Below are 24791 nucleotides of genomic sequence, written 5' to 3'. Positions count from 1 at the left end.
TTTCTCTAGCTTTTTATAGCGAGATAAAGTTGATCAAATTAAAATAATGTATTAGTTAAAATATTTTACTATATTAATCGCTGTAACACTCGAATTTCTCCCGTCTTTTACGGTTTTGGTTTCGTTAGGGGTCGGAAATTCGACCCCTAACGAAACCAAAGCCGTAAAGGACGGGAGAAAATTCGGGTGTTACAATTGCTTAGAAGGGTGTTTGAAAAAATAACTTGTACATAAAAATGTTTATAATTTATTTTTATATTCAAATTGATTAATAAAATCAAATAGTTAAATCGGACTATTATCCATTTGCTTCATTCGGTCGATATTCATCATCATCATATCCAATATCTCGCCCGAAAGCAGGATCTAAGTGAGAAAAAGTAACGGACAATCCGTTTGCTAAATTGGTCAATGTTATATATTTATATTCTTTAATTGACGACCCCTTCTTGCCATATGTTGTTAGTCGATTAGTGCAAGTAATGCAACACTATAGTGCCATTTGTTGAGAATTCCTTGTTAGGATCATTTACTACAGGGAAGTACCAAATTCGCCCCATCGGTTAGAAAATAAAAATAAAAATAAAGTTGTGATCGTGAAAGAGATGTATAAATGAGATGAAAAGAATATAAGTCATAATAAAAAAAATGAGACAAATTTAATGGAACAAACTAAAAAGAAAAACAACTACTTTCGTAAGAGACTGTCTCTCGGTGATATAACCTCAAATAAAAAGCCCACATATACTCATTTTGTATTAATTGGACAATTGAACTCATATATATAACGCATCTCACGAATAAACCGTCTCAAACAATAATTTGTAAAAGAAAAATGAGATGAATTTCGTGAAGTAGAGATTGTTTATAAATGGAAATAAGGAAAACCACGTGGAAGGTCATATTCAGTCCTTCTATGTTCTTTTAAAGTTTGATATTTAGGGATTTTAACTGACCTTTGATGAATGAAGCTTGGATGGATTGGCTTGGTATTAAAAAAAAGTCACTTCTCAAAGGACACTTCCCAAAGGTCAGATTTTTATTTTGGACTCCAAAGACATGCATGATATTAGACATGTTACTCTATCCACAAATCTTGGATAGAAATAAATGAAAGCTTTATCCTTTCCTGTCTTTTACATACTTCCAAGTAAGCAAGGTTGTCAAACCTTTGGAGGATAACGTCTCAAAATTTAGTCTCAAATTTATTAGGTCAAACGAATTCCGGATTTTAAAAAATGCTTAAAAGTTATTATTAGTTTTACATAATTACATGTTTTATGGGTTTAAAGTTCGAATATATAATATAGACTTAAATTGCTGTATTTGAATTTATAGTAATTTAAAATTCTATTAAGTAGGAATTATATTCAAGTTTAAGTATGAAAATAGTATGAAGACTATTTCAAAAGGAAAATCAAACATGTTTTAGTGCCAAAATAAGATGCACTCAGATTTATTTTGGCTATATATATCTATATATCAACTCTTTCAAAAATTCCCTTTTCACCTACTTGATTTCAATATAGGTACTACTTTAGTTTGTCAATATTTTTATTTTGTTGTATTGTTTTTAGTTTACAACATTTCAATTTTAAGTAATATATTCATCATTTTTTATTCTTATTTATCTAGTTTTTCTCAATTTCATTGTCTTTAATATTAGGGAAATTATCAATGGTACCCCTAAATTTTTGTACTTTATCAATGGTAACCCTAAGTTTTTTCGATTATCAATGGTACCCTCGAGTTTTTGAACATTTTACAATCGTAACCTTTTCTAATTTTTTCTGTCTAAAATCGTCCAAAATCGTTAATTTTTTTCTTTTTCTTTTATTTTTTTATTGTTTTAAATTGAAAAATAAAAGGAAAAAAGTTAAAGGTTTTGGATGATTTTGGACGGAAAAATTTAAAAAGATTACAGTTTAATAATACGAAGTACCATTGATAATCGAAAAAACTTAGGAATACCATTAATAAAGTACAAAAACTTAATAGTATTATTGATAATTTTTCTTAATATTATTTACCCAATTTAATTGTTCATACTTCATACCATATTTTAATCACCAACTTTATCTCCAATCTACCCTTGATAGCCAATGGTGACATCTTAGCCGGTTCACTTTATGCTGCCATCGCGTTTTACGGGGAAAATCATCACCACCATAAATAAAATAAAAAATTTAACAAAATAAACAAAATTAAAAAAAAAATCAACATCCTATCAAATTATTTATCGTAAGTATGATTTGTCAATATTACAAATAATCGTTATTTACTTAGACTATCTTATTAGCAGGGCATTCTTTGCCCTTTGGTGGGTCCAAAGTCTCCATTTTTAATGTAATGCTTTAATGCTGGGTATTTCTTGATTTGTTTGATTAACTAACTGGAAAGTGGATTCATTGACCGGTCAACGGTTCTGGCGGTTTGTTTGTTCTTGTTCTTGGCTATTCATGATTTCTGTATTTATGAAGGTCAATTCTTTTTATAATCGCCCTTAATCACTTTTATTGAGTCGCTGGTTGATCATATGTTTTGCCAATTGGGTTTATATTTCTATTATATTTGCGTAATTTTGTGGGTTTAAGTATGTGGGTTTTATATAATTTAGCATACTTGATCGATCATGATTCACGATGTTTGTTTGACTAACACCAGATTGTGATTTTTCCTTCCATTAATGGTGGCATGATTTGACCTTATTCCTATCTGATATATTTCCCCAAGTTCAGGTTTTAATAACTTTTTCATATTATGCTCTACTAGAAAATCATCGTCATCAACTCAATATCCCGCTCGAAAACAAAGTCTGGATGAGGGAAGGTGACGGACAATTCATACTCGTATTCCTTTGAGATGGAGTATTAGAGAAAAGCGGTCAATTTTACACCAAAAAGGTGAGAATCCTACATAGAGAGTAATGTTCATTAACACGCTTGCCTGGGATCAAAAACTACATGCAGAAAAACCAATTAGCCAAAACAAGCCAATTAGCCAATATAAGGGTTGGGATAATTTAATAGACCCGATGGAACAATGTAGGCAAGGAAAGTCGGGCAAAATGGATCCTCTACAAGAAAATATCTTTTTTAAAATTTAGTTTTTTTTAGTAGGATGGTGACCCAATCCGTTAAGTTGTTCTTAATATTTTAGAGCTATTTTATCTCTCGCTGAAACGACCTCAAAACAACGAACCCCATGTACTAATAATTGTATTAGTTGGACTATTTAGTTTAAGTATGGAGAGCGTCTCACAGTGAGATCGTCTCACACAAGAATTTGTGAATATTTTATTGGACAAAGTGTGTTGGAAGTGTAGGTAAGAGACTTAAAGTTGGTGTGAGTGAACTCTGATGTGAGTGAATCTTAACATTTTATGGAAAATGCACTTCAGTTGGATGCGTGTGAATTTTTTAGTTGGTATAAGTAATAAGGTTACATGAGTGTGAATTTTCACTCAAAGGTTGGCCAAGCTTGAGGTTCCACTAACATTTTATGGAAAATGCGCTTCAGTGGATGCGTCTGAAACTTACACTATGTTTGGATAACATTTTTAGAAGGAATGGAAAGGGAGGGACAGGAAGGAGATGGACGAGCAACACGTTTTTCTTCTAAATCTTTCTATTGTTAGAAGGATATGTTTTGTATAGAATGTGAAGGATTTCTCCGATTCCCTCCAATTCGCTTCCCTTGGCTTCCCTTTGTTCCCTCCTTTTTGGTATCCAAATAATGGAAATATATTCCCTCTGCTCAGAGATGAAGCAAAATTGATAAATTATTTGGAGGCCTTGTGCAATTTTAAAAGCTATGAATTTTTTTACTTATCATATACTACGTAATTTAATATCGATGCCCCTGCTTTATTGGGGCCATGTACGGTCAAACATGTTGAACATCCCATAACCTCCTCCACCTCTGTTTCCCTCCCCTTGATTTTCCTCAATTTCCATCCAGCCAAACATAACATTAGAGTTAGTGTGGATGTAAACTAAATTAGTGGATGAAGTTACATGGCCTAGCTACTAAATTAGTTGATATTGGTCTCTGATTGCTTGAGAAGCCATCTACTACAGTTCTGTGGAGACAATCAGTATGATAGTTAAGCACTAGAACAATTACTTCACTTCTCTTCGTAAAGAAAACATAATGCTATTATTAGATGTTCCTGGTCTTGTAACATAAACCGAATAATATACTATCCTTTGAACTACAATATTCTCTTAGAATTTCTAAGGTACAAAACCCATCTCTAATTTAAGTTTTCTTGTATTCTTTATAATACTGTTAGAATGAGCTAAATCCAAGCTTTTTCTTGGTTGTAATCGGGTCTTTCACATGCTGTGCTTATAACTATCTGAGTAAATCCGCCTGTCATCAGCTTACAGATTCCTAGCAAACTGATCGTTGTTGCTGAAGCAACAGAATTCATCATTCTGCTGGTATATTGCTTGCTGTTTCTGGCTTACATGTTAGCAGATGCACTGCTTCTGTCGGATGTACTCTAGTACTCTTGTATTCATGACTACATTATCGTTTTGCCCTTTTACTATCAATGGCCATCAGATTGGGCAGGCTGTATGAAGATGCATTCGGTTCACTGCATAGCTTGATGTCTAAAATGATTGGAATTTTCCATTTCAGGGTTTTCTATTTCTGAATGCAGCAATGTTGGTTCAGATTTATCGAACCATATTCCAGGACAATCATAGAATGTGTTTCCAATCACATTCTTCATACGAAAGGATGGGCGAGACTTCTTTTCAAGGCTACTAGTTTGGTGATGATGGGCATCGGGCACATAGTGATTGCTTCGGATGTGCGCAGGTCTCTTTATGCAGGATCCAATTTGGTGGGTACATATCATGGTTTCCCACAATTGCTTGTGATTTATTTGAGGTTGTAGATATGGAAACCACATTCAATACTATTAGCATACCAGGTCCTCTTGGATCATACCTTCTTTCAGTTAGGTTGGTTGACTTTATATATGATAAGGAAAAATCTGGTGAAAGCAACACTTGTGTAGGTGTACATTGCTTTATTTTGTGTTTATTAAGAGAACTCTGCATGTGAATGTTTGTCGCAGTACCAAGTCCAGGTAAAAGAGTAGGGTGAGCAGTAAGTTAGTGACAACTAATTCAGCAATACTTAGTTACAACCTATGATCCTAAACCAAGAATCAGACTGAGGATGACTTGGAGGACATGAGTGAAAAATAATATGAAAGATCTAGACTTACAAATTGAGATGATAGAAAATCGAAATGAATGAAGAAGATAAATATATGTGGACGACCATTAAAACTGATATATTGATTCATGTAGCCGACCCTAATCTTTTGGAATTAAGGCTCTGACATTGTTGTTGTGCCGTCTTTATTAAGAGAGAATCTTCAAACCTTTGTGATCTTAATAGAATTTCAAAATTATAGTAATGTAGCTGTTCTTTACTTCATTTCACACTAACATACAAACTTACCTCATCCTATTTATAGTGAAAAGAATAGACAGTATTCTGGTAGTGAGGAAGATCTTGTCCTATATGCAGACACTTTACAGGTTTCCTGGTTTCTCTTTCTTCCTTTGACTTTTTTTGCAGATTATTTAATTGTCAACTGTCCTATTGTTTTGACCCACTCTTGGGTATTAGGTGATTCTTAAATCGTTTTTTAGCATTATCTTATACAATTGTGATCTTGTGAACCTTCTGTCTCTTGTTATTTTACTGCTCTCCTGTCCTTTTCATTACTTTTAGCCATTTGCTGACTTGAATGATCAAGCTTTCACTTTGAAGCTCAAACAAATAATTTGTACAACTGGAAAAGGTCACCAACCCATATCTTCTTTTTGTTCATTTAGGGTAAAAAAAGCATTTGAGTTTGTCAGACTTGACCATTAGGCTTCATTGAACAAGACCCATATTATGATTTTTATTGTTTTCATCTAATTTATTTGATGTTAGTTTTACAAATATATATATTCCTTTTAATCTTAAATTGGGTTTTTATAGAACCTTTATGCCATTACTAATCTCAATTTTGATAAGGGTAAGACATCATACATTTAGAATTCCTCAAACACTGCAATCCGTAACCCTGGCTGACGACATAGTGCAAAAACAAGGCCACATTGACTGTGAATCCGTGTTATACCCATGATTGACACCGTATTTTCGCACTATTAGGTGATGGTGGTTGTTTTAGTTCTTGATGGCAATATAAAATTGAACTAGATTGTGTTAGACACATTGACACTATGTGAGTTGGTTAGCTATTTCTTCATTTTGACTATGGAAAATCAATGCCTACTTTATCTCCTTGTGCTAGGATATGCAAGTGGGCTTTTCTTCACATGAGTGGTTTGAATTCTGATCATATTCATGTATAATACCACTTGCAATATAGAAAATAATTAGATTTAATTATTATGACTTTAAGAACAGCATTTATTATCAGCAGAAAACACAGTAAACCAACCAAGATCCATACCTTTTGGTTTACAATTCTGAAAAACTGGATGAAGTCAACTTGTAAAGTTGGCTATTATCCTTTTATGCTATGATGTAAGATTGGTCAACTCTAACATTTGGTTAGGAGTTGTTGATTTGGTGGGCTAGAATTAAATAACAATTTCTTCTAAAAGCTGAGTTGTAAGAGGGAAATATGTTTTTTTTTTTAAATGCACCAATAATGAAAGATGATTCTATAATTGAATTGGCTGATCTTGGAAAAATTTTCAATACCCAGAAATTATTTTCCTGCAGATTGCAAGGAATGATGCCCTATTGATTTGGGTTTTAGAGATTTGGCATTTTTTGAGTTCTTTGTGTGATGGGTTTTCCTTATATTACTATTAGCTTTTATCTGTTTAGCTTGCTATGTCTTGCTGATAATTTGTCATCTCATCCTCTTTGCGTTGATTCAAGTAAGTTCGTCTGTTACCTCCTTCCTCGATTTCAAATTATTATGGTTTTTTGACTTGTCTCATTTGAGGAGCTTTGTTTTTCGGTAAAGGCTTTCCTATTACCTTGAAGAAACCCTTGAAGTTTTGTCCTTATAATGGGAGTTCATGTTGCAATTCAACACAAGATGTGCAGCTGCAGAAGGAATTTCAGTCTATGAATATATCTGATCCTGCTTGTGCCTCTGTTGTGAAATCAGTACTTTGTGCTGTAAGTCTATCTTTCCCTTCTATGATATTATCTATCATCTGTTTTTCGTGTTCAATGTCACATGATTTGCTAATCGCCTCACAAATTGTGAATCGAAAAACGGAAATTATGGTCGGTTTTAGGCATTTTTGAACCATTTTGAGCGAATCTCGAATTCAAAAGGCGAACTAACTAGCGAATTATGTTTCACTGTTCGTGTTATAAATGATAGTATAATACTTAAGCTTTTGATTGAGTTGGTTCCTTCACATGTTGTCAGAAGCCAACGTGACTAAAGGTCACGAGCTCAAATCTCACTCATATGTCAATATTTCGAGTAGAATATTTTGCGTCATGTACGAGGATAGCATGTGTTGAATCCACACTTCTAACCTAAAAGCTTTTGTGTGAGGAGGCGTGTTAGAGTATACAAAATATATTGATGCTAAACCATCAGCGTAAGCTTTTGGCTCAGCTGATTCCTTGACGGTGAGCAACCAAATATTAACTAGTGGATGAAGTTTTTGAAATAAAAATTTTGGGACCATAACATCAGCTAAATAAGTCATTCCTTAAGGCCATGTACTTGCATAAGCCAAACTGTCACATTCTTTGAGTTGTTTTACTCTGCAATGCATGACACATTTTCTTCTTATGTTGGGTTTTGACCATTACAGAAATGTGATCAATTCTCAGCAGAGTTGTTCAGAACAAACAGCGCACCGCGTTCAGTTCCTGTCCTGTGCAACTCTACTATGTCCTTAACTTCACCGCAATCCGATCAAGCAGCAAACAACTTCTGCTCGAAAGTGTGGGATACTTGTATGAATGTATCAGTGTTAAATTCACCATTTGCACCATCCTTACTCCGCCAAGCCGGATCATCTGTCGATTCGAATCAGACCAAAATAACAGATATGTGGCAGTCGAAAACTGATTTCTGTAAGGCCTTAGGTCAAGCTTCTAGTGATGGATTATTATGCTTTAGTGGTGAACCCGTATCTTTAAACAATACATCAGAGACCCTGGATAGCCCAGCCGGTTTGTGCCTTGAGAAAATCGGTAATGGGTCTTACCTTAGTATGGTGCCTCATCCTGATGGCTCAGACCGAGCTTTCTTCTCGAATCAACAAGGAAAGATTTGGTTGGCTACTCTGCCTCGCGAAGGATCAGCTGGAGTTATTGAGCTTGATGAATCAAGTCCCTTTCTTGATCTAAGTGATATAGTACATTTTGATGCTGAATTTGGATTAATGAGTATAGCTGTTCATCCTAGATTTACTGACAATGGTCGGTTTTTCACTTCATTCAACTGCGACAAGACAAAATGGGCTGGGTGTGAAGGACGTTGTGCATGTAATTCTGATGTTAACTGTGATCCCTCAAAGCTACCGCCTGATAACGGTGCACAAACGTGCCAATATCATAGTGTTGTTGCTGAGTTCACAGTGGGTGATACCAAGTCCAACCCATCTATGGTAAATTTAATGATGCAAAAGCAATTTCCCTAATGTTTCTTCGGGAGTGGGGGTGGTTTGATTGCTAATTGCTAGAGTATATAACTTATCCTAGACTTCAGCCATCAGCTTTAGTTTTTGGTTGAGTTTGTTCCTCGACATGGTATCAAATATCAACTCATAAGTCATCATGACAGAACGGTCACTAGATCGAACTCATGTATGAGGGGACACGCATTGCATTCGCACTTCTAGCCCTAAGGGCTCTCGTGCGAAGGGGTATGATAGAGTATATAACATATCATGGGTTTCAACCATCAGCTTAAGCTTTTGATTGTGTTGGTTTCTCGACACTAAATGTAAATCAACTATTGACTAATGTAATTTTTTCAGGCAACCTCGGCTAGCCCTATTGAAGTCAGAAGAATATTCACAATGGGATTGCCATTTACTTCTCATCATGGAGGACAAATTCTTTTCGGCCCAGATGGGTATTTGTACTTCATGATGGGAGACGGCGGAGGAAAAGGAGATCCTTACAATTTTTCTCAAAATCTGAAGTCTTTGCTTGGTAAAATCATGAGGTTTGATGTTAACAACTTCCCAAGTAAGTTCTTGCTGATATTCCTATGTGATTGTATAAAAAGCTTTCATTATGTATAGTGCTTGGATGTTGTGTGTGATGAACTAAGTTGTTCGAGAACAACTGATGTGGACGACCACTAAAACTGATCTATTGGCTCATGTAGCATGGAAACTGATTATAAATGTGGAGTGTGATTGAGTCGTAGAGGCGCATAAGCACATTCATTGTGCAATTATCTATAATGTCGATATTGGCACGTATGGCACTCAATTTCTTAAAATTTTCGATCTTCTGATAGAGTTTAACTGTCTTGCTTATCCAGGTGCAGCAGAAATAAGCACCGAGGGTTTATGGGGAAACTATTCTATCCCAAAAGACAACCCCTATATCAACGATAATCAGTCGCAACCCGAAATATGGGCTATTGGACTAAGAAATCCTTGGAGATGCAGTTTTGATGCTGAAAGGTCTTCATATTTTATGTGTACTGATGTCGGACAGGTTTGATTCTCTCTATACAATACCCATTATCACAATCTCCTTTCCTTTTTTAGTAAGTGATCGAGTAAAATAGAAGTATAGGTCATAGACTCACACCCGGTGCATGGACTCGAGTCCATATGCACCCATTGTTCCCTCCCAAACACGCTAATTGATAAGGGTCTCCCTACGTGCATCAGAAGCTCGAAAGAGCCCTAGTGTTTATTGTGCATTATACATGCTAACATGAGTTACAATTCAAGCTAATATTCGACAGGACAAGTTCGAAGAAGTGAACATAATCACAAAGGGAGGGAACTATGGTTGGCGAGCTTATGAAGGTCGCGATCCTTTTACTCCTCAAACATCACCCGGAGGCAATACATCCTTGAACTCCATAAACCCGATTTTCCCTGTGATGGGTTACAACCATTCTTCTGTGAGTTCAAAAGAAGGATCAGCATCAATCACTGGTGGTTACTTTTATCGTTCTGAAACCGACCCTTGCATGTATGGAAGGTAAGTATTCTTCTAGACAACTTCTAGCTTTTCTAGAACAGTGGTTGTGCCAATTGAACCCACTAAATCCGTACTAAAATCGCCTTCCTTTGAAATGATACTATAAATCGGAAAATCACATGTTTATTTTGTCATGCACCCTAGTTAATCATATTTATTTCATTAACACAATGCCGTTTAGTGGCTCCCACTTTGGATGGAGTTTAGGGCAGTTATATATACACAACCTTACCCTATTGGTGATAACAAAAAGGTTGTTTCATATTGACCCTTTGTAGCAAGTATTATTTACAACTTCATATAATTAAGAAATGCATAAGATTTACTAAGTTAAATCTTTAGCCCCATGAAATAAGGGATAAACCTTAGTTAATCACATCATTCCGATAAAAGATTATATTTATACTCTATTTCAATATATTGGCTCTAAATTTCAATGATCGTCCACATGATTTTTTTTTCATTTGTTTCGATTTTCTACTATCTCAACCTCAAAATCTAAATTTTACATATTATTTTCCACTCCTTCCCTAAAAGTCATCTTCAGTCTTCCTCAAGGGTGGATTCATGCCCCATCAATATTGTCAAACAACAGCATTCAACTTATGTATAAAATCATATACCTACAAATGCTAACATATGTACTGGTTAAGTTGCTATCTTAGATTCAAACCTCATCAACCACATTTTTTAAAATGCTATCGAGATCACTTAATTTTGTTCTTGATCCACTTTTAGTCTTCATCACCCTCTTTTTAAATCTCTCAAGTTTTAAATTTCAACTTTCTATTTTCCTTACCTGTTCTTCAAAACACTCATGTCCACTAATATGTGAAATCTTCATGATGTCCACTAATATGTGAAATCTTCATGATGTCCACTAATATGTGAAATCTTCATGATGGATTTTAGGTACTTATATGCTGATTTATATGGAGGTGCTATATGGGAAGGCACTGAATTCCCAAAAGATAGTGGAAATTTCACTACAAGCTTACTACCCTTTAGTTGTGCATCAGACTCTCCTATAAAGTGCAGCTCAGTTCCAGGAAGTTCAAGACCTGCTCTAGGCTATGTTTTTTCATTTGGGGAAGACCTTAAAAAAAATGTTTATGTATTAACTAGCAATGGAGTTTACAGAGTGGTTCGTCCTAGTCGTTGCAAGTATACTTGCTCGAAGGAAAACACCGTAAAAGCTTCAAACCCTTCTGCATCTCCGCCCTCGTCTACTTCGCCTTCACATGCCATACGGTTGAGCAAACACATATACATTAGTTTGATTTTGGTGCTGTCTTTGGCCTTGGCTTTGGTGGTTTAGGTGATCGTATCATCGTCATTATATCTGATATATCCCGCTCATAGAAACTATGATCAGAATCTGAGTTTGAAGAGGGTTGGGTGACAACAAAACGTATTCAATTTGCTCAATTGGTATATTAGAGCAATCAAATTAGAATTATTAGTGTAATTTTTGTTGATCATTGTTATTTGTTAAAAAATTTATAGAACTTTGTCATCTATTCATACTTCTTATTAAGAAAATGTGCCTAGCATTCTATTATGTTCATTGTGATTAACACAACTTATAAAACTTATCTATTCAATCAAGAATATAACTTTTATTTTGAAATTGAATAGCAAAAATAGTTAAAAATAAATCAATAAAAACTATTGCTAAGCTCAAAATAAAGGCCACGTGATCAAGGCGAAGCCAGAAAAAAAATTAGTAGGTGAAATAATATAAAGTAAAATTAATATGGAAATTTTTTTTTATCTCTTGTAATATGTTGAATCGAATACAAGATACTTCGCCATGATTCAACTTATTTTAACTCTCAAATGCTTATTTAAACAAGCATACATTATTTTGTACTTATAGCGACACTTAATTTGCACAGTTTTAAAGCTAGTTAGTCCTTTCCATTTTTATCTCTTTTGAATTCTCTTCATTTGATATATCAAATAGAATTTCTAAATTTTAGTTTTTATTATAAAATATACTCCCTCCACATCAATATAAATGTCCCATTTGCTTGGGCATGGATATTAAGAGTGGTGTGAGGTCTATTGAAAAGATGGTAATTTGGTAAATAGTAAAGGGTAAGTAGTGAAAGGTAGTTGGATAAGTAAGGTATATGGGGGTATATTCGTAATTACTTGTATAAACTAAGGATATTTAGATAAAAAAAAGATTGACAAAAATAGAAATGAGACAAATAATATGGTTTTGTCAAAAAAGGAAATGGGACATTTATATTGGTGTGGAGGGAGTATATTTTATTTGTTAAACATAAAAAACTTATATTTTTTGAGATTCATTTGTTTCTAGTTTGTCAATTAGAAATTAAAAAAAATTTGGAGATCTTCTCAATTATAAGATGATTATGGATAAAAGAAATGGGAGACATTGAAGGATAAGTAGATTGTCAAAAATCGAATTTATATTGGTCAGACTTCCACTTTAGATAAATTTTTTAGTACTTAATTATTAAAATCAATTATAAATTAGTGTTTACTCAATAATTGACAAAAAATGTTACAAGATACTAATTAATAAAATCCAAATCTTTTCTTTAGGGTTATTTGGTATATAGAAATGAGAATTTGGGAATAAAAATGTGAAATTAAGACTGAAATTTGATTGTTAAAAATTTGTATAATATATTTTCATTCCCTTATTTAGTATGTTAATGGGAATAAGTTGAAAATTGTGAATATATATTAAAAATAAAATATTAATTTATAATTTTACCCCATTAAAAATTGAAAAAAAAAACATGTGGAATTGTATACATAAGAGTAAAAAAGTCTTTTCCACCTAAAATCTAATTCCCACCCTCTAATACTTGTCCCTTTGATATTGAAACCCTGAGAATTCATGGGATATAATCCCATTTCCAATTCTCATTTTTAATTCCAATCTTATTTATCAAATATGGAATTTTATGAAATTTGGAAATTAAATTTCCATTCCCACCCCATAATCCCCCATGCCAAACACCCCTTCAAAGTTAGCAAAATCCAACTCTAAAAAAGAGGTAAAATACTTGTTCAAAAAGAATGACAATGTAGAAAAAAAAAATATAACAAGTCATTTTCTCACGATTCGTTAAAAATAAATTTATCTATTATTTATTTTTATATAAATTTACTTTTTAGATGAAAAATAAATATTTAAATATTACAAATAATTGAATTTATATGAATTTAAACAATATAAAAAACAGTGATTTATCATTGACAATTTCGCTTGACCAAAAAGAAATAAAGGGAAGAAGCAAGAAAGAAATACTACTACTCCAAGGCGTAGAAACAAGATTCTTTGTAGTCTTCTTTCTTCCTATTTCCGGTTTGTCGTCTGTGAACCCAATTCCTCCTTTTTTTTTTACCCAGTTGCCCTAATTACCAAACCCTTTCCCCCCTTCTTCAATACCCAAATTTTCAGCAAAGACAACAATTTAACTCTGGTAATACCCAAAACCCTTGAATTTTAAATTACGCATTAACAATCCTTGAAATAAATGGGTTTAATTTGAGCTTAGATACCATCAAAAATCCCAACAATTAAAAAGTTCTCAACTTTTCTTCCCAATAAATAAATAAATTGGGTATCCAAAACCCCTATTTTTTCTCCTTCTAGATTTTGTGTGACACGAAAAAGGGGCAGAAGAAGAGAAGATTAGTATGTAAATTGATGAAATTTTCTGGGGTTTTTTCACTTTTTCTTATGTGTTTTCAAGTACCCAAAAGCTTGAACTTAGTTTCTTTAATTTTTTTCAATGCAAAGCTATGATCTTTTGCCAAATCCCGCCTTGATTTGCCCTAATCTTCACCTTTTTGATCTTCCTGCAATGGACGACGCAGTTTCGGCCCCGATCCATAGATCTTCTGGTGAAACTGAGAGCAATGGGGATGCATCAAAATCTCTAACCACCAACAACCCAGAAATCAAAATCGAAACGGTAACCGAAAAAGCTAAAGAGACTTGCCCAATTGCGGAAGAAAGCAAGAAAAACTTGGGTAGTAATGAAGAAGCTGTAGGTAGTAAGAGTCATAGCAAGAATGGCGAGAAGGAGAGTAATAATAATAATGTTATAGTAAGAAGAGAAAGGCCCACTCGGGCTTGTACAGCACGGCCCGCTAAATACGTGGACCCACCAATAATTGAGCGGAGGCCGAGGCCACCGAAAAAAGAGAAAGTGGTGGTGGAGGACGAGGATGCGGAGGACGAGGAGGAGGATGAGCCTAAGGAGCAATGTAGTAAGGCTGTGATACCATTGGTGAACCCACCTACATTAGAGCAAATGCCGCGGTGGAAGTTGAGGTCTATGTGGGAATTGGCTTCAATACTTAATTTCTTCAATGTTAGTTAATTTATAAAAGAAATGGAATTTTGTTTATTTTTATTTTTTGGGTTTTTGATTTATTTGGTTTTTATTGAGTTTTGAGATTGATGCAACTGTTTTTGTTTGTGGGTCTTTTTTTAGGTATTTAGGGAAGTTTTGAATATTACAGCTGAGTTCAGTGCTGAGGAGTTGGAGACTGCATTGCTTACTCCCAATAGTACTTTGAATGATGTACATATACCATTGTTAAAGGTTGGTGCCTTGCATTTTAGTTCAGTTTTTGAAAAAAAATTCTCTATGGATTGTTAATTTCTCTATGTACTTACAAAACAATGTATGTGTTCTTCTGCGTTCATTTTGGTATTAAATTTATTCAAGGGGATTGAGCGTGGATAGTATACTATGAGAAGATTGATCCATGCTTATCTACATTGTCTAAGTGAACTAATCAATGGTTATATAAAAGTTGTATTATTCTAGGAAAACACCCTCCTAAGTTGGTATTGTTCATGATTAATCAAATGTTGGTATTATGGTAGGGAAATTAGAGAAAGTTTATATTATTCAGGGTAATTTTTCTTTCTTGTAATGAACTTAAGATAGATTTTATTGTATGGGCTTGCTAAATCATGCAATTGTATATGCTCCACTTAAATTTACGAAAGATGGACATAGGAGTACTACATAGTAGACGCTCAATTTGGTGGAATTTGGAGGATGGTTGAATGGCTAAAATCTAAACTTTGCGAACGTAGGTGTCATATTATTTGTGGTTATAGATAAGTTCAGTGAAATGAAATTTGGGACTTGTTTGAAAAGCTAAACTTGTTTGAACTTGGGACTCATTTATTCTGAACTTAGGAAACAAATCCAGAGAAATTGAAATGAATTTTGTGAGATTATTTCTTTCTAGATATGTTGGCGACTTCAAATGCTTGTCCCTAGTTCTCCCTGTTGATGATAACACACCTTTATAGTATTAAGATTAAGATATCATGCTGTAGTCCCTGAATCTGATTGAATTAGGGATGTTTATTTGGAATACAAATTGGGAAGAGCTTGATAAGATGCTTGTTTTGTTGTACTTTGAGCCTTGAGGTTCAAGTCAAGCTAATCTTTCTACAATATTGGAGTGTTTTTTTCTTGGATATCTAGAGCTGACATCTTGTAAGTAATAGGACAAGTAGTGTGGGTTAATGAATAAGTTGCTTTTGATGTCATTTGCATCTTGGAATGGCTCATTACGTCCTTTAATGTTTCAACGGAGATCGTATTGAAATATCATTGTCATAGGCAGTAGCTCTCTGATTTAGTTATTTGGAATTGTGAGTAAACTATGATTATGTTAGTAGAGGAGATTACTTTTGCGTTCCTTTCAAAAGAAAGCAATGTCGTTTTTGTTCTCATTTTGTGGGTTAGACTATCCTGAGAAACGCTCTCCCGAATTGGTTATTAAATGGGAAGCATTTGGAAGTTGGAACAATGGGAAGATATATTAATGATTGAGACTTGCACCTTTTCGGTAATGAATTGGAAGCTGGGCTACATAACTGGATTTTTGTAGTGGATAATCTAAAGCTATTCTATCATCTTAGCGAGATAAAAAGAGAACTTTGGTAATGTTGTAGATGAAAATTTATCCATAGCAGATTTTTTCAAATCTTTCTTGCTCACAATAAATCGCATGTGAAATGAGAAAGAAACAAACCAACTAATAAGTTAGCTAGAGTGAGTGATGTATATGGTGATCGGAGGAAATGTAGTTTGGACTAAGGAAATGCCTTTTGAAATTCTTTAATGCTAATGCTTCGATTTAAAACAAGTAATAAATGGAAGTGAATTCCAATGACTAAGGTCTCTATGAGCAGAAATATGTAGAAATCTACCATGGAGATAATGGGATATTCTTGAATGAGGCCTTGAGAGACAATGTTTGTACTTTGTAGAGGCTGGTTTAGTCTTTTGTTTTCAAAATTCTTGCACTCGTGTTTCTTGAGTCATTTATGGTGCTGTTGTCCTTTTTCCCCTTTCTGTTTAGTTGTATATTCCTATCTCTCCTTGCCCTTGCAATTTTTTCACTCGTCTCTTATAAGCCAACGTTGTTTTAGTAGACTTTTCACTCTTTTGAGATTAAGGCTCTGACATAGCTTATATCATAAAGCTAAAAGTTTGCATGTTCTCTCATGTGATTTTTGGATGACAATTGATTTTTCCCTTGCTTTTTTGGAATTAATTTATTGATTTCCCTTTTGTTAAGTGGTTGTTAGGGTTTTCATACTAAAGCATGTGCAAGCCCATGGTTCCCTAGTCCTTATTAGAAGTCGCAGCCACCATCAACATTATTGATTTCCAACTGCTCGTCTACCTCTATAAGAAAAATTTAGGTTCATATTGTAACAAAATGTTGTACCCTTGTCCAGAATTGGAACAGTGTCTCCATATCCTAAATTTTCAAAGTTGTAATTTGAACCATCGTCTTGTAATCCAGTGTGGTTCCGTAGTCGAAGATCATATGCAACATCGGATGGCATTTTTTGACCTTTTGAATTGACATACTCTTTCTCCCCAGTAGTTCATTTTCCCTTACTTTTGGTCACAACAACAATAATGTCAAAGCCCTAATCTCATGAAACAAGTTCGAGTAAATGAACCAAGACTTTAGTCTTGGTGATTGTTCACATTAGTACCCTTCCATGTATTTTTATCTCTGTTCTTGTGAACTTTTTCGCTTAGATTAGATGTCTCGCATCGTTCCTCATTCCTACCATCCATTTCATCTTTGACCTCTCTCTTCCTCTTTTGAAGTCTCATGATTACAATTTCCATCTTTGTTGTTTCAATCTTTGTGCACATGCCCAAACCTGCAAAGATGATTTTTTGTCATGTTATCTTAACATGGGAAACTTTTAACCCCATTTGTCTTTGTTCCTAATTTTATTTCCGAAGTATGGTTGCTCATCCATCATATTTTGTAGCATATGTTTCTTATGCTCTCAACTACCTTTATCTTCCATATTGGTTTAATGGATGTCCAATAAAATTTTCCTTTAGCCTTTGAGGAACTCTTGTTGATCACATAAAACCCCAATCACACTTCTCCACTTGAGGCAAACTCTGAATCCCATGCAACACATATTAGTCAATAACTTTGAAAGATTGACCCTGAATACTTGAAACATTCACTCAACGATAGTCATATCTCTCTGATTATGTATTGGAATTGGGCTGTTACAAAGTAGCAACTCGTTAAAATATTAAAAGGGTTACTAGCTTTCTTGGACTTCCTTGATAGTGTAGAAATTTTTCTGTTGTATTCACACTTCGCAGCCACCGTAACTCAACTTTTAGGGAAGTAGAAATTGTATGAAGATTCAACTCAAGCCTTTGAAGTTTATAAAAAATCTTCAAGTTCACCATACATGATTCCTCTAACAAATTTACGCTAAATCTTGATGCATCTGATTTCTGATACTCAAATAAAAGCAAGAAGCTCACCCTATTGCTTTTCTTATCTTGTTATACTTGTGGTCCAACATGGCAGAATCTTAAGTGAGAAGGATGTGTTAGCAATGAATAGTGCTAAAAAGGCCACATCAATGTACCGCGACTGTATGATGAAATTTTTTGAGTTTACCAAGACCGAAATATAGGCGACAGTAAAACCATCTGCATTGGCTGCAAAATCTGTTTCTTGCCGTTATCAAAACCGTATTTTTGCATTAAAGGGAAATTATTTGTTGTTCTCTTTATAACTTGAGCCATGCTAATTTAAGTCCATGAAATGATTGTTCTGTTAATTAAACGAAAAAAACTGAACAAAAAAAAAAGATGTGATGAGGAAATAGAAAAGCATTTATTCATTATTTGCTTCCTAGGATAAAAATTGTCTACTTGCCTGTCTGCAAGTTTTGTTTGTTTGACTTTGTTCTCTTGAGTGCATCAATTCATTAAATTATTTCTTAATTCTGCTAGGCAATTCCTCCGGTTATTCGAATGGCTTGTGGACCTGACACTTGGGTGACCGTGCTTTGTAGAAAGCTGCGAGACTGGTGGCATTGGGTAAATGTGACGCTAAGTTTTTTTTTTTTCTTTTTTTTTGTATTTAGTGACTTGCTGTCGCATTGTCTTCTGTTTGATATGAACTTTCGACTTTGTTGCAGGTTGCGGAAGGGGAGTTACCTATAGTCACCAATCATGGGTGTGTAACTCTGGATCTATTATTGCTTTTGGAGTTTGGTGGTTCTGTTTATGAGAGTTCTGACTGTTTTGTAGGGCTGAGATTGAAACATACAAGACACTTGATCCAGGGGTACGTGTGGTGATCCTAAAAGCCCTTTGTGACATTCGTGTTGAGGTATCTCCATTCTCTAGTGGCTCACCTTCTCATTGTATTGTTAAAAGTGACTTGCATATCATTCTGTTTTTGTTGATGTCCGTTTGCTACAAGGCTTGGTGAACTTAATTATATTATTTAATTTACCGAATGACTTTTTCTTTCATATTAGTATCACCATTATTCTCCATTTTCTGACTAGGAAGCAGATGAGGATGCTTTATGGTCATATGTACGGAGTCGGGTTTGAAGATATCTGTAGTCATTTATCTTTTTTTTTTTTTTTTCTGTAATCTGCAGCAAGATGATATCAGGGGTTATATTGAGAATTCGCTCAAACACGGTGGTCAGCTTTCAGCATTTCGAAAAGAGAGGATTGGTGGTGATTCACATGGAGTTTCTTATTGGTAATACAACTGCTCTCTTATCCTAGTTTCTAGCTGTCTTTCATGCTGTTACTTAAAGCGATTGAAGTGATCTTTCGTGATTTGTTTTTAGCTAATTTGCACCTTTAAAACAAGTAAATTTGATTTTCCATCAGGTTTTAAGTTAATGTTGGTTACTCTTTTCAGGTATGAAGATGATGAGTTTGTGGGCCATAGGCTATATCGGGAAACCAGGAAAGTTGAGTTGAAGGTTGAGGGGAAGAAGGGAAAGACTAAGGGTTCTCATGTTCTTCCTAGCACAATTTATGAGTGGGAAACAGTGGCGACTAATCTGGATGAATTCCTGGATGTTTCTGTAAGTCTTTGAATTTACCTTTTGCTTTTGAACTCCAATGACTATGAGTATGTTAAATGAAAAATCTAATGAATTGTTAGTCAAAAAAATTTTAATTTTCCAAATATTATTTTCATGGATGAGAAGGGTTCTTGTAAATTTAAAACCGGAAAACTAAATGTTTCTGGCCTCTACACTTCAGAAGAATAGCAGTTTCCTATTAACATCATTTCCACTTTCCAGTCCTTTGGACATTGCCCTTTTTTCGTTCCAAAATTCTGACTAAACACGACACGGCATGACCAAGACCCAATCAACCCCACTCATTTTCCTAAAATTTGGTATCTTTTTGTGATTCGCATCAATGTTTCTTACCCTGAGTTAGAACATACTACTTTTCCTTCAATTATCTATGATTTGTGTCCATACTCTACAACTAAGACTAGAAAAGCTCTTTTTAGCTCTATTATAAATTAATATCAAATTTTAACTAAAATATACTACCTACGTCTCTTTGATTTTGCTAAACAATACACAAAAAGCTCTTACTTGGATTTCCGCAATCTAGCAAAATCAAAGGGACATAGGAGTATGTCATGATTTTTTGATGTATAAAGAGATAAGAATACAATAATATACACACTTGCCCAGTTAGAGAAAACCTGATCAATTTGAAACCGACCGGGTCCACCTTTTTTCACTAGTTTATCCATGTTTAACGAGGGATGATTAGCTTGGCCTATATCATGCTCTCAGGCACCATATGTGTATAATATTTCTAAAAGTTGGACCCTTTTTTTCGTTTCCCTTAATTTTTCCATGCTCTTTTAGTTTTTACTTATATCTTATTATTAGAAGGTATCACTTGTTTTTTTTTTTTTTTTATGGTTTTCCCGAGCTCCTTCCATGGCTCTTACCGTAGTGCAAAATCAACCGCATCACCTTATCACGATGTATTTTAAACGTTTTTGAGTTTGGCATGATGGAAATATAGGTCGAGACAACCCCAACATGGACCGCGAAAGTTGTTTTACAGTCGTTACTGCCTGCACCCACATCTAAACTTTTGCACTATAGTCATGCGTTGATTTTGTTAATCTGATACATTTGCTGGTATAAATTTGGGGTTTCTTTCTACTTCTGGCTGAAGAGCTGATTGTTTGTTCACCTTAGTAAAAGAAACTCATAACATTTGAGGATGTAGAGAATCTAATTATTATGGGTACAAAGAATTTTTCGGATAAAGAATAACATTTATATTAGAAAGGAAAAATTACCGTGAATAATACTACCTTTTGTTAATTTCCCTACAATAATACAAACTTTTGATTAACCATAAATAATACCAACTTTGGGGGGTTTTTCCTAAAATAATACCAACTTTAGTTTATTAACTAATTTACTAAATTTTTTTTAATATAATCACCTATAGAACATGTTAGGTATACTCTAGGGAAACACCTTCATAAGTTGGTATTATTCATGGTTAATCAAAAGTTAGTATTATTATAGGAAAATAAGCAAAAGGTTGTATTATTCCTGATAATTTTTCCTATTAAAAATTTTCAAAATATTTGTTGGTACATTTTTTGGTTTAATGGTGAAAGGTTTGAAAGGTGGGCGGAAGGTTAATGGAAACATAAAGTGGAGATGAATCTGAAGTTTGCAATTAGAAAGGTTGCATAATTGAAAAAAAGTTTAGATCAGGTGAAAAATCCTAAAAGTGACATTAGATTAGGTGGCAATGTTCAAATAGTCGTTTAACTGCTATCGAATTATGTAATTGGCCTATAAGCAATCACACATAAAAGGAAAAGAAAAACAACGAACGAGATGCCCAAAGCTAATAAAACTATAAAAATTGTCTTTTAAAAAGGTACATCGGGTTTTTGAAAGTATATGCAACTTGTGAAGAAAACTCCGTATGAAGGATCGGTAAATCTTGCAATCATATGATGCTATAACTTGTGAAGGGAACTTCTTTCTTAGCATCCATTTTTCTGCTTGCAGGAGAAGCTTTTTGCTAGCAAGAACAGAACCGAAGCGTCCCTTGGAAAGAAGTTAAAGATCGATAAGCTTCCTGAGATCGAGAAAGTTCACAAGGTAAAAAAAATGTTTTCTCCTCACTGTTACTTGGATTCGCAGTTGCTTCCCTCATCGGATCTTGCTTCCCACTTTCACGTTTGGAAAATTTGACGTCTTCAAATTACCGTGCTATGCTTATGCATGTTGCCTTGTTTGGTGTTCTGCCTTTCTCAACAGAAAAAAGAAAAAATGCTGAAAAAGCAACAAAGGCAAGCTCTTCTTCTGGATAATTTTGTCACCATGGACGGACTTGGTGGTGGCCGCTCCCTTCGTGAAAGGAAATCTGTAACTTACACTTTTGGTAAGAACGTCCAAAATACTAATAGATGCTTTTGCATCTACCTTATGACGCGGGCATCTTTTTAGTTTTTTATACTTTGTTGATCTACCATTTTACCTATACATCTGGTAAGTGTGAAAAGACCTATCTTGGTGCAACTTGAAATCGCCCTAAAGACGAGCAATATTCCTTTTTAGCAGTTTCACATAGTGGCATAGACTCGTTGCAAATTAGGAATAGCATCTAGCATCTGCGAACATATGATTACTAAGAAGGCTGAAGTAGGATGAGAAATATAGTTCTTTTCATGCCCAAAGATATAGGACATGAGACAAATGTATAACAAATTTTTTAAAATTGGGTTTGGCTCAAGTTTTTAATTGTCAATTTTCTTTTTTTTTTTTATGAATTGTTACGCCAATTAATTTGCTTTTAAAATTTTTTTTAATTCGCGATTCGCAAGGAGATTAGTCCATCACGTGACAGTGGTTAATCTTAAAATTTGCGAACTGATTGCACCAAGTAGTGTACCAAGATACTTTTTGAGGAATTAGAAATGTTAATGATAAGATTTGGGATGAATTTATTTCTTATTTTATGTTTTTTCATTTAAATGAGATGGACTTAATGGTATGTCTTACAATTTTATTGGAATTCTTGCATTTATAGTTGTGATGAGCATCTTTGCTCTTTTTATGTAGCTGTGTCTTTAGTAGAATAGACCTCGAAGTTATATCTTACGATTATCCAGGAATAATCTCTTTTCGGGCCCTGCCTATGCTTTCGTACAAATATGTAAATTGTTGCTGGTGCGTGCCTTATGACTCGTTGGCTTTGTTGAACTTGTTGCGCAGATGATTTTGATCGTTCAATCAATGAGGCTATCAAGATTACCAAGTATGGGAAACTCTAGCGGGCATTATTCATATGAATTCTTGCTTTGTAGTTGTTGTTCGTACTAATTTAATTATTTGATTCTTTTGCATCTCATCAGGCGCAAGCAGCCATCACCAGAGCCTGGAATTAAAAGAGAAGCTGTCAGATCTGAGCCGTCTGCCAATGGTAGATGGAATGGCTCATCTCACACCTCTGATCACGTGTCATTTAGTCCCCCATCTCCCGATGATTTTGATGAAATGGATGTAGACGACAACTCTGAGCCATTGGATCGTAGGTTAGATCTCTAGATTTAAGCTTTTCTTTTTCAGGTTACTTCGTTCTTTTTAGTTATTTTGACAATTCAACAATTACTTTGATGCTTAGCAACCGGAGGAGACAGCGACCTCAGAGATATTCTATGAAAGATTTTGTTGAAGCAGTTTCAGACAATGATGAGGAATACTTCAACAGTGATGATGATATAGTTGGAGAAGCGGTTTATGATGAGGAATATTTGCAGCAGCGTAAACATAAGAAGAGACTAACGAGCAGCTCTGAAGGTGAAGGAGACGAGGAATATAATTGGAGCGAGGAAAATGGTGATGACGATGTGGAAGAAGAGGAGGAAGAAGATTCAATGAGCTTTAGTGATGATAGTGACCAACCACCCAGAAAAGGAAGGTTCAATAAACCCGAGGGCCGGACTAGGAGAGGAACAAAAATAAGGTCAGTTGATGACTTGGACTCGGGTTTAAGGCGCAGCAAACGGGCCACGAGGAACCGTATTGATTATCGGCAATTAGAGCTATCCGAATCTGAAACAGAGACATCGATGAAACACGGGAAGACAAATGCTGCATCCGAGAGCCAGTTTGAGGCAACCGATGATGCGGAGCCGGATTACTCAACCGAAAGTCAGAATTCTGATGATGAGGGTAATCCGGAAGATCAGCAGCGAAAAGGGTTTGGTCAGTTTACTCCCATGGATACAGAGAACGATGAAAATGGGCCCCCAGCAAAGTCCGAAAGTCCGAAACAAGATGATCCAGATGGGATTGGAGCTACAAGGCAATTTCTTGATCTTAACGAACTAGCACCTGGTTCCGGTTTTGATGATGGATCCAGTGCTTTCGTGAAGGATGATGATCCGAAAGGTGAGTAGGTGATGCCTTTTTTACGACACCAAAAGGTTCGAGTTTCCTCTTCTTTATCTCTTTTCCTCCTCTAGGGTGGTTAGTTGTATCATATATGGAAATTTCGAGAGCTTACTATCAAGCCCATGAAAGTTTACTTTCACTCAGAGGATTTTCTTTCGTGGCAATACTCGGGGAGTTCCTGGTATGCAATTTATTCTAGTTTTTTCCACAGTGGAGCAACACATTGCAGAAGAACGGTAGATTTGAGTAGTCAGTCATTTTACAGACTTCAAACATCAACAGAATTTAAGAGGGAGCCGAAATTGTCAAGTTCGTTTAGTGTATAATAGCATCTTGACCAGAAGGGTAGCCGAGGTTCAAATTTAAACGCCTGTTCTAAATTTTTGTTGAACGATAAATATCGATTGTACGATTATGTAGAAGGGCTGGTAGGGTTGGCTTATGAAAAAATTCGTAATTTTCTGATGGGATTCCTGCTGGTTCTCTGTATCTTAATAACACTAGTATTTTTGTTGCCCTGTAGCTGCTCCCTTTATAACATGCACATATGCTGGAATTCCTGTTATCTGTTTCTCTGTTTTTGATTGTCAACTTTGTATTACCTTTATTCTGAAATACTTGCAACCGATTGTGACATTTGTATGAAAATTTGTCGTCACTATCAGTTGCAAGTATAATAGAACGGAGAAAGTATCACGTTTCCTTCTGAGGTTCAGGCACGGTTAAGTTTCTACAAAGCATTAAAGCTACGAATTCAACGAATCCTTATTATAGGATTTGTTGCTACTATGGAT

The 24791-nt window shown here is 34.8% G+C and overlaps 2 protein-coding genes across 3 annotated transcripts; both read left to right on the top strand.

Moving 5' to 3' along the window:
- The first annotated feature begins 2044 nt into the window (after positions 1–2044).
- Positions 2045–11822, top strand: LOC130800353 (HIPL1 protein). Of its 2 annotated transcripts, none has more exons than XM_057663831.1 (8): positions 2045–2241; positions 2773–6929; positions 7019–7176; positions 7833–8633; positions 9006–9219; positions 9521–9699; positions 9956–10197; positions 11110–11822. In XM_057663831.1, the coding sequence occupies exons 2-8, from the start codon at positions 6836–6838 to the stop codon at positions 11513–11515; spliced, it is 2094 nt and encodes a 697-aa protein (XP_057519814.1). In that variant the 5' UTR covers positions 2045–2241; positions 2773–6835; the 3' UTR covers positions 11516–11822. The 2 variants fall into 2 exon arrangements, with proteins under 2 accessions (XP_057519814.1, XP_057519815.1); XM_057663832.1 differs by lacking the exon at positions 2045–2241 and having other exon boundaries at positions 2375–2903; positions 4648–4855; positions 11110–11788.
- Positions 11823–13468: 1646 nt separating this feature from the next.
- Positions 13469–24562, top strand: LOC130800352 (DDT domain-containing protein DDR4-like). The gene is made up of 12 exons (XM_057663830.1): positions 13469–14561; positions 14685–14795; positions 18516–18602; positions 18704–18741; positions 18816–18897; positions 19177–19283; positions 19449–19617; positions 21607–21699; positions 21859–21982; positions 22816–22858; positions 22956–23135; positions 23225–24562. Exons 1-12 carry the CDS (start codon positions 13977–13979, stop codon positions 24000–24002), a joined length of 2397 nt encoding a protein of 798 aa, XP_057519813.1. The 5' UTR covers positions 13469–13976; the 3' UTR covers positions 24003–24562.
- The last annotated feature ends 229 nt before the right edge of the window (positions 24563–24791 follow it).

The sequence above is a fragment of the Amaranthus tricolor genome, chromosome 14 (genome assembly GCF_026212465.1).
Source record: "Amaranthus tricolor cultivar Red isolate AtriRed21 chromosome 14, ASM2621246v1, whole genome shotgun sequence".
Classification (NCBI taxonomy): domain Eukaryota; kingdom Viridiplantae; phylum Streptophyta; class Magnoliopsida; order Caryophyllales; family Amaranthaceae; genus Amaranthus; species Amaranthus tricolor.
The sequence above is the reverse complement of the archived record's forward strand: the minus strand, read 5'-3'. Positions and strand labels throughout refer to the sequence as shown.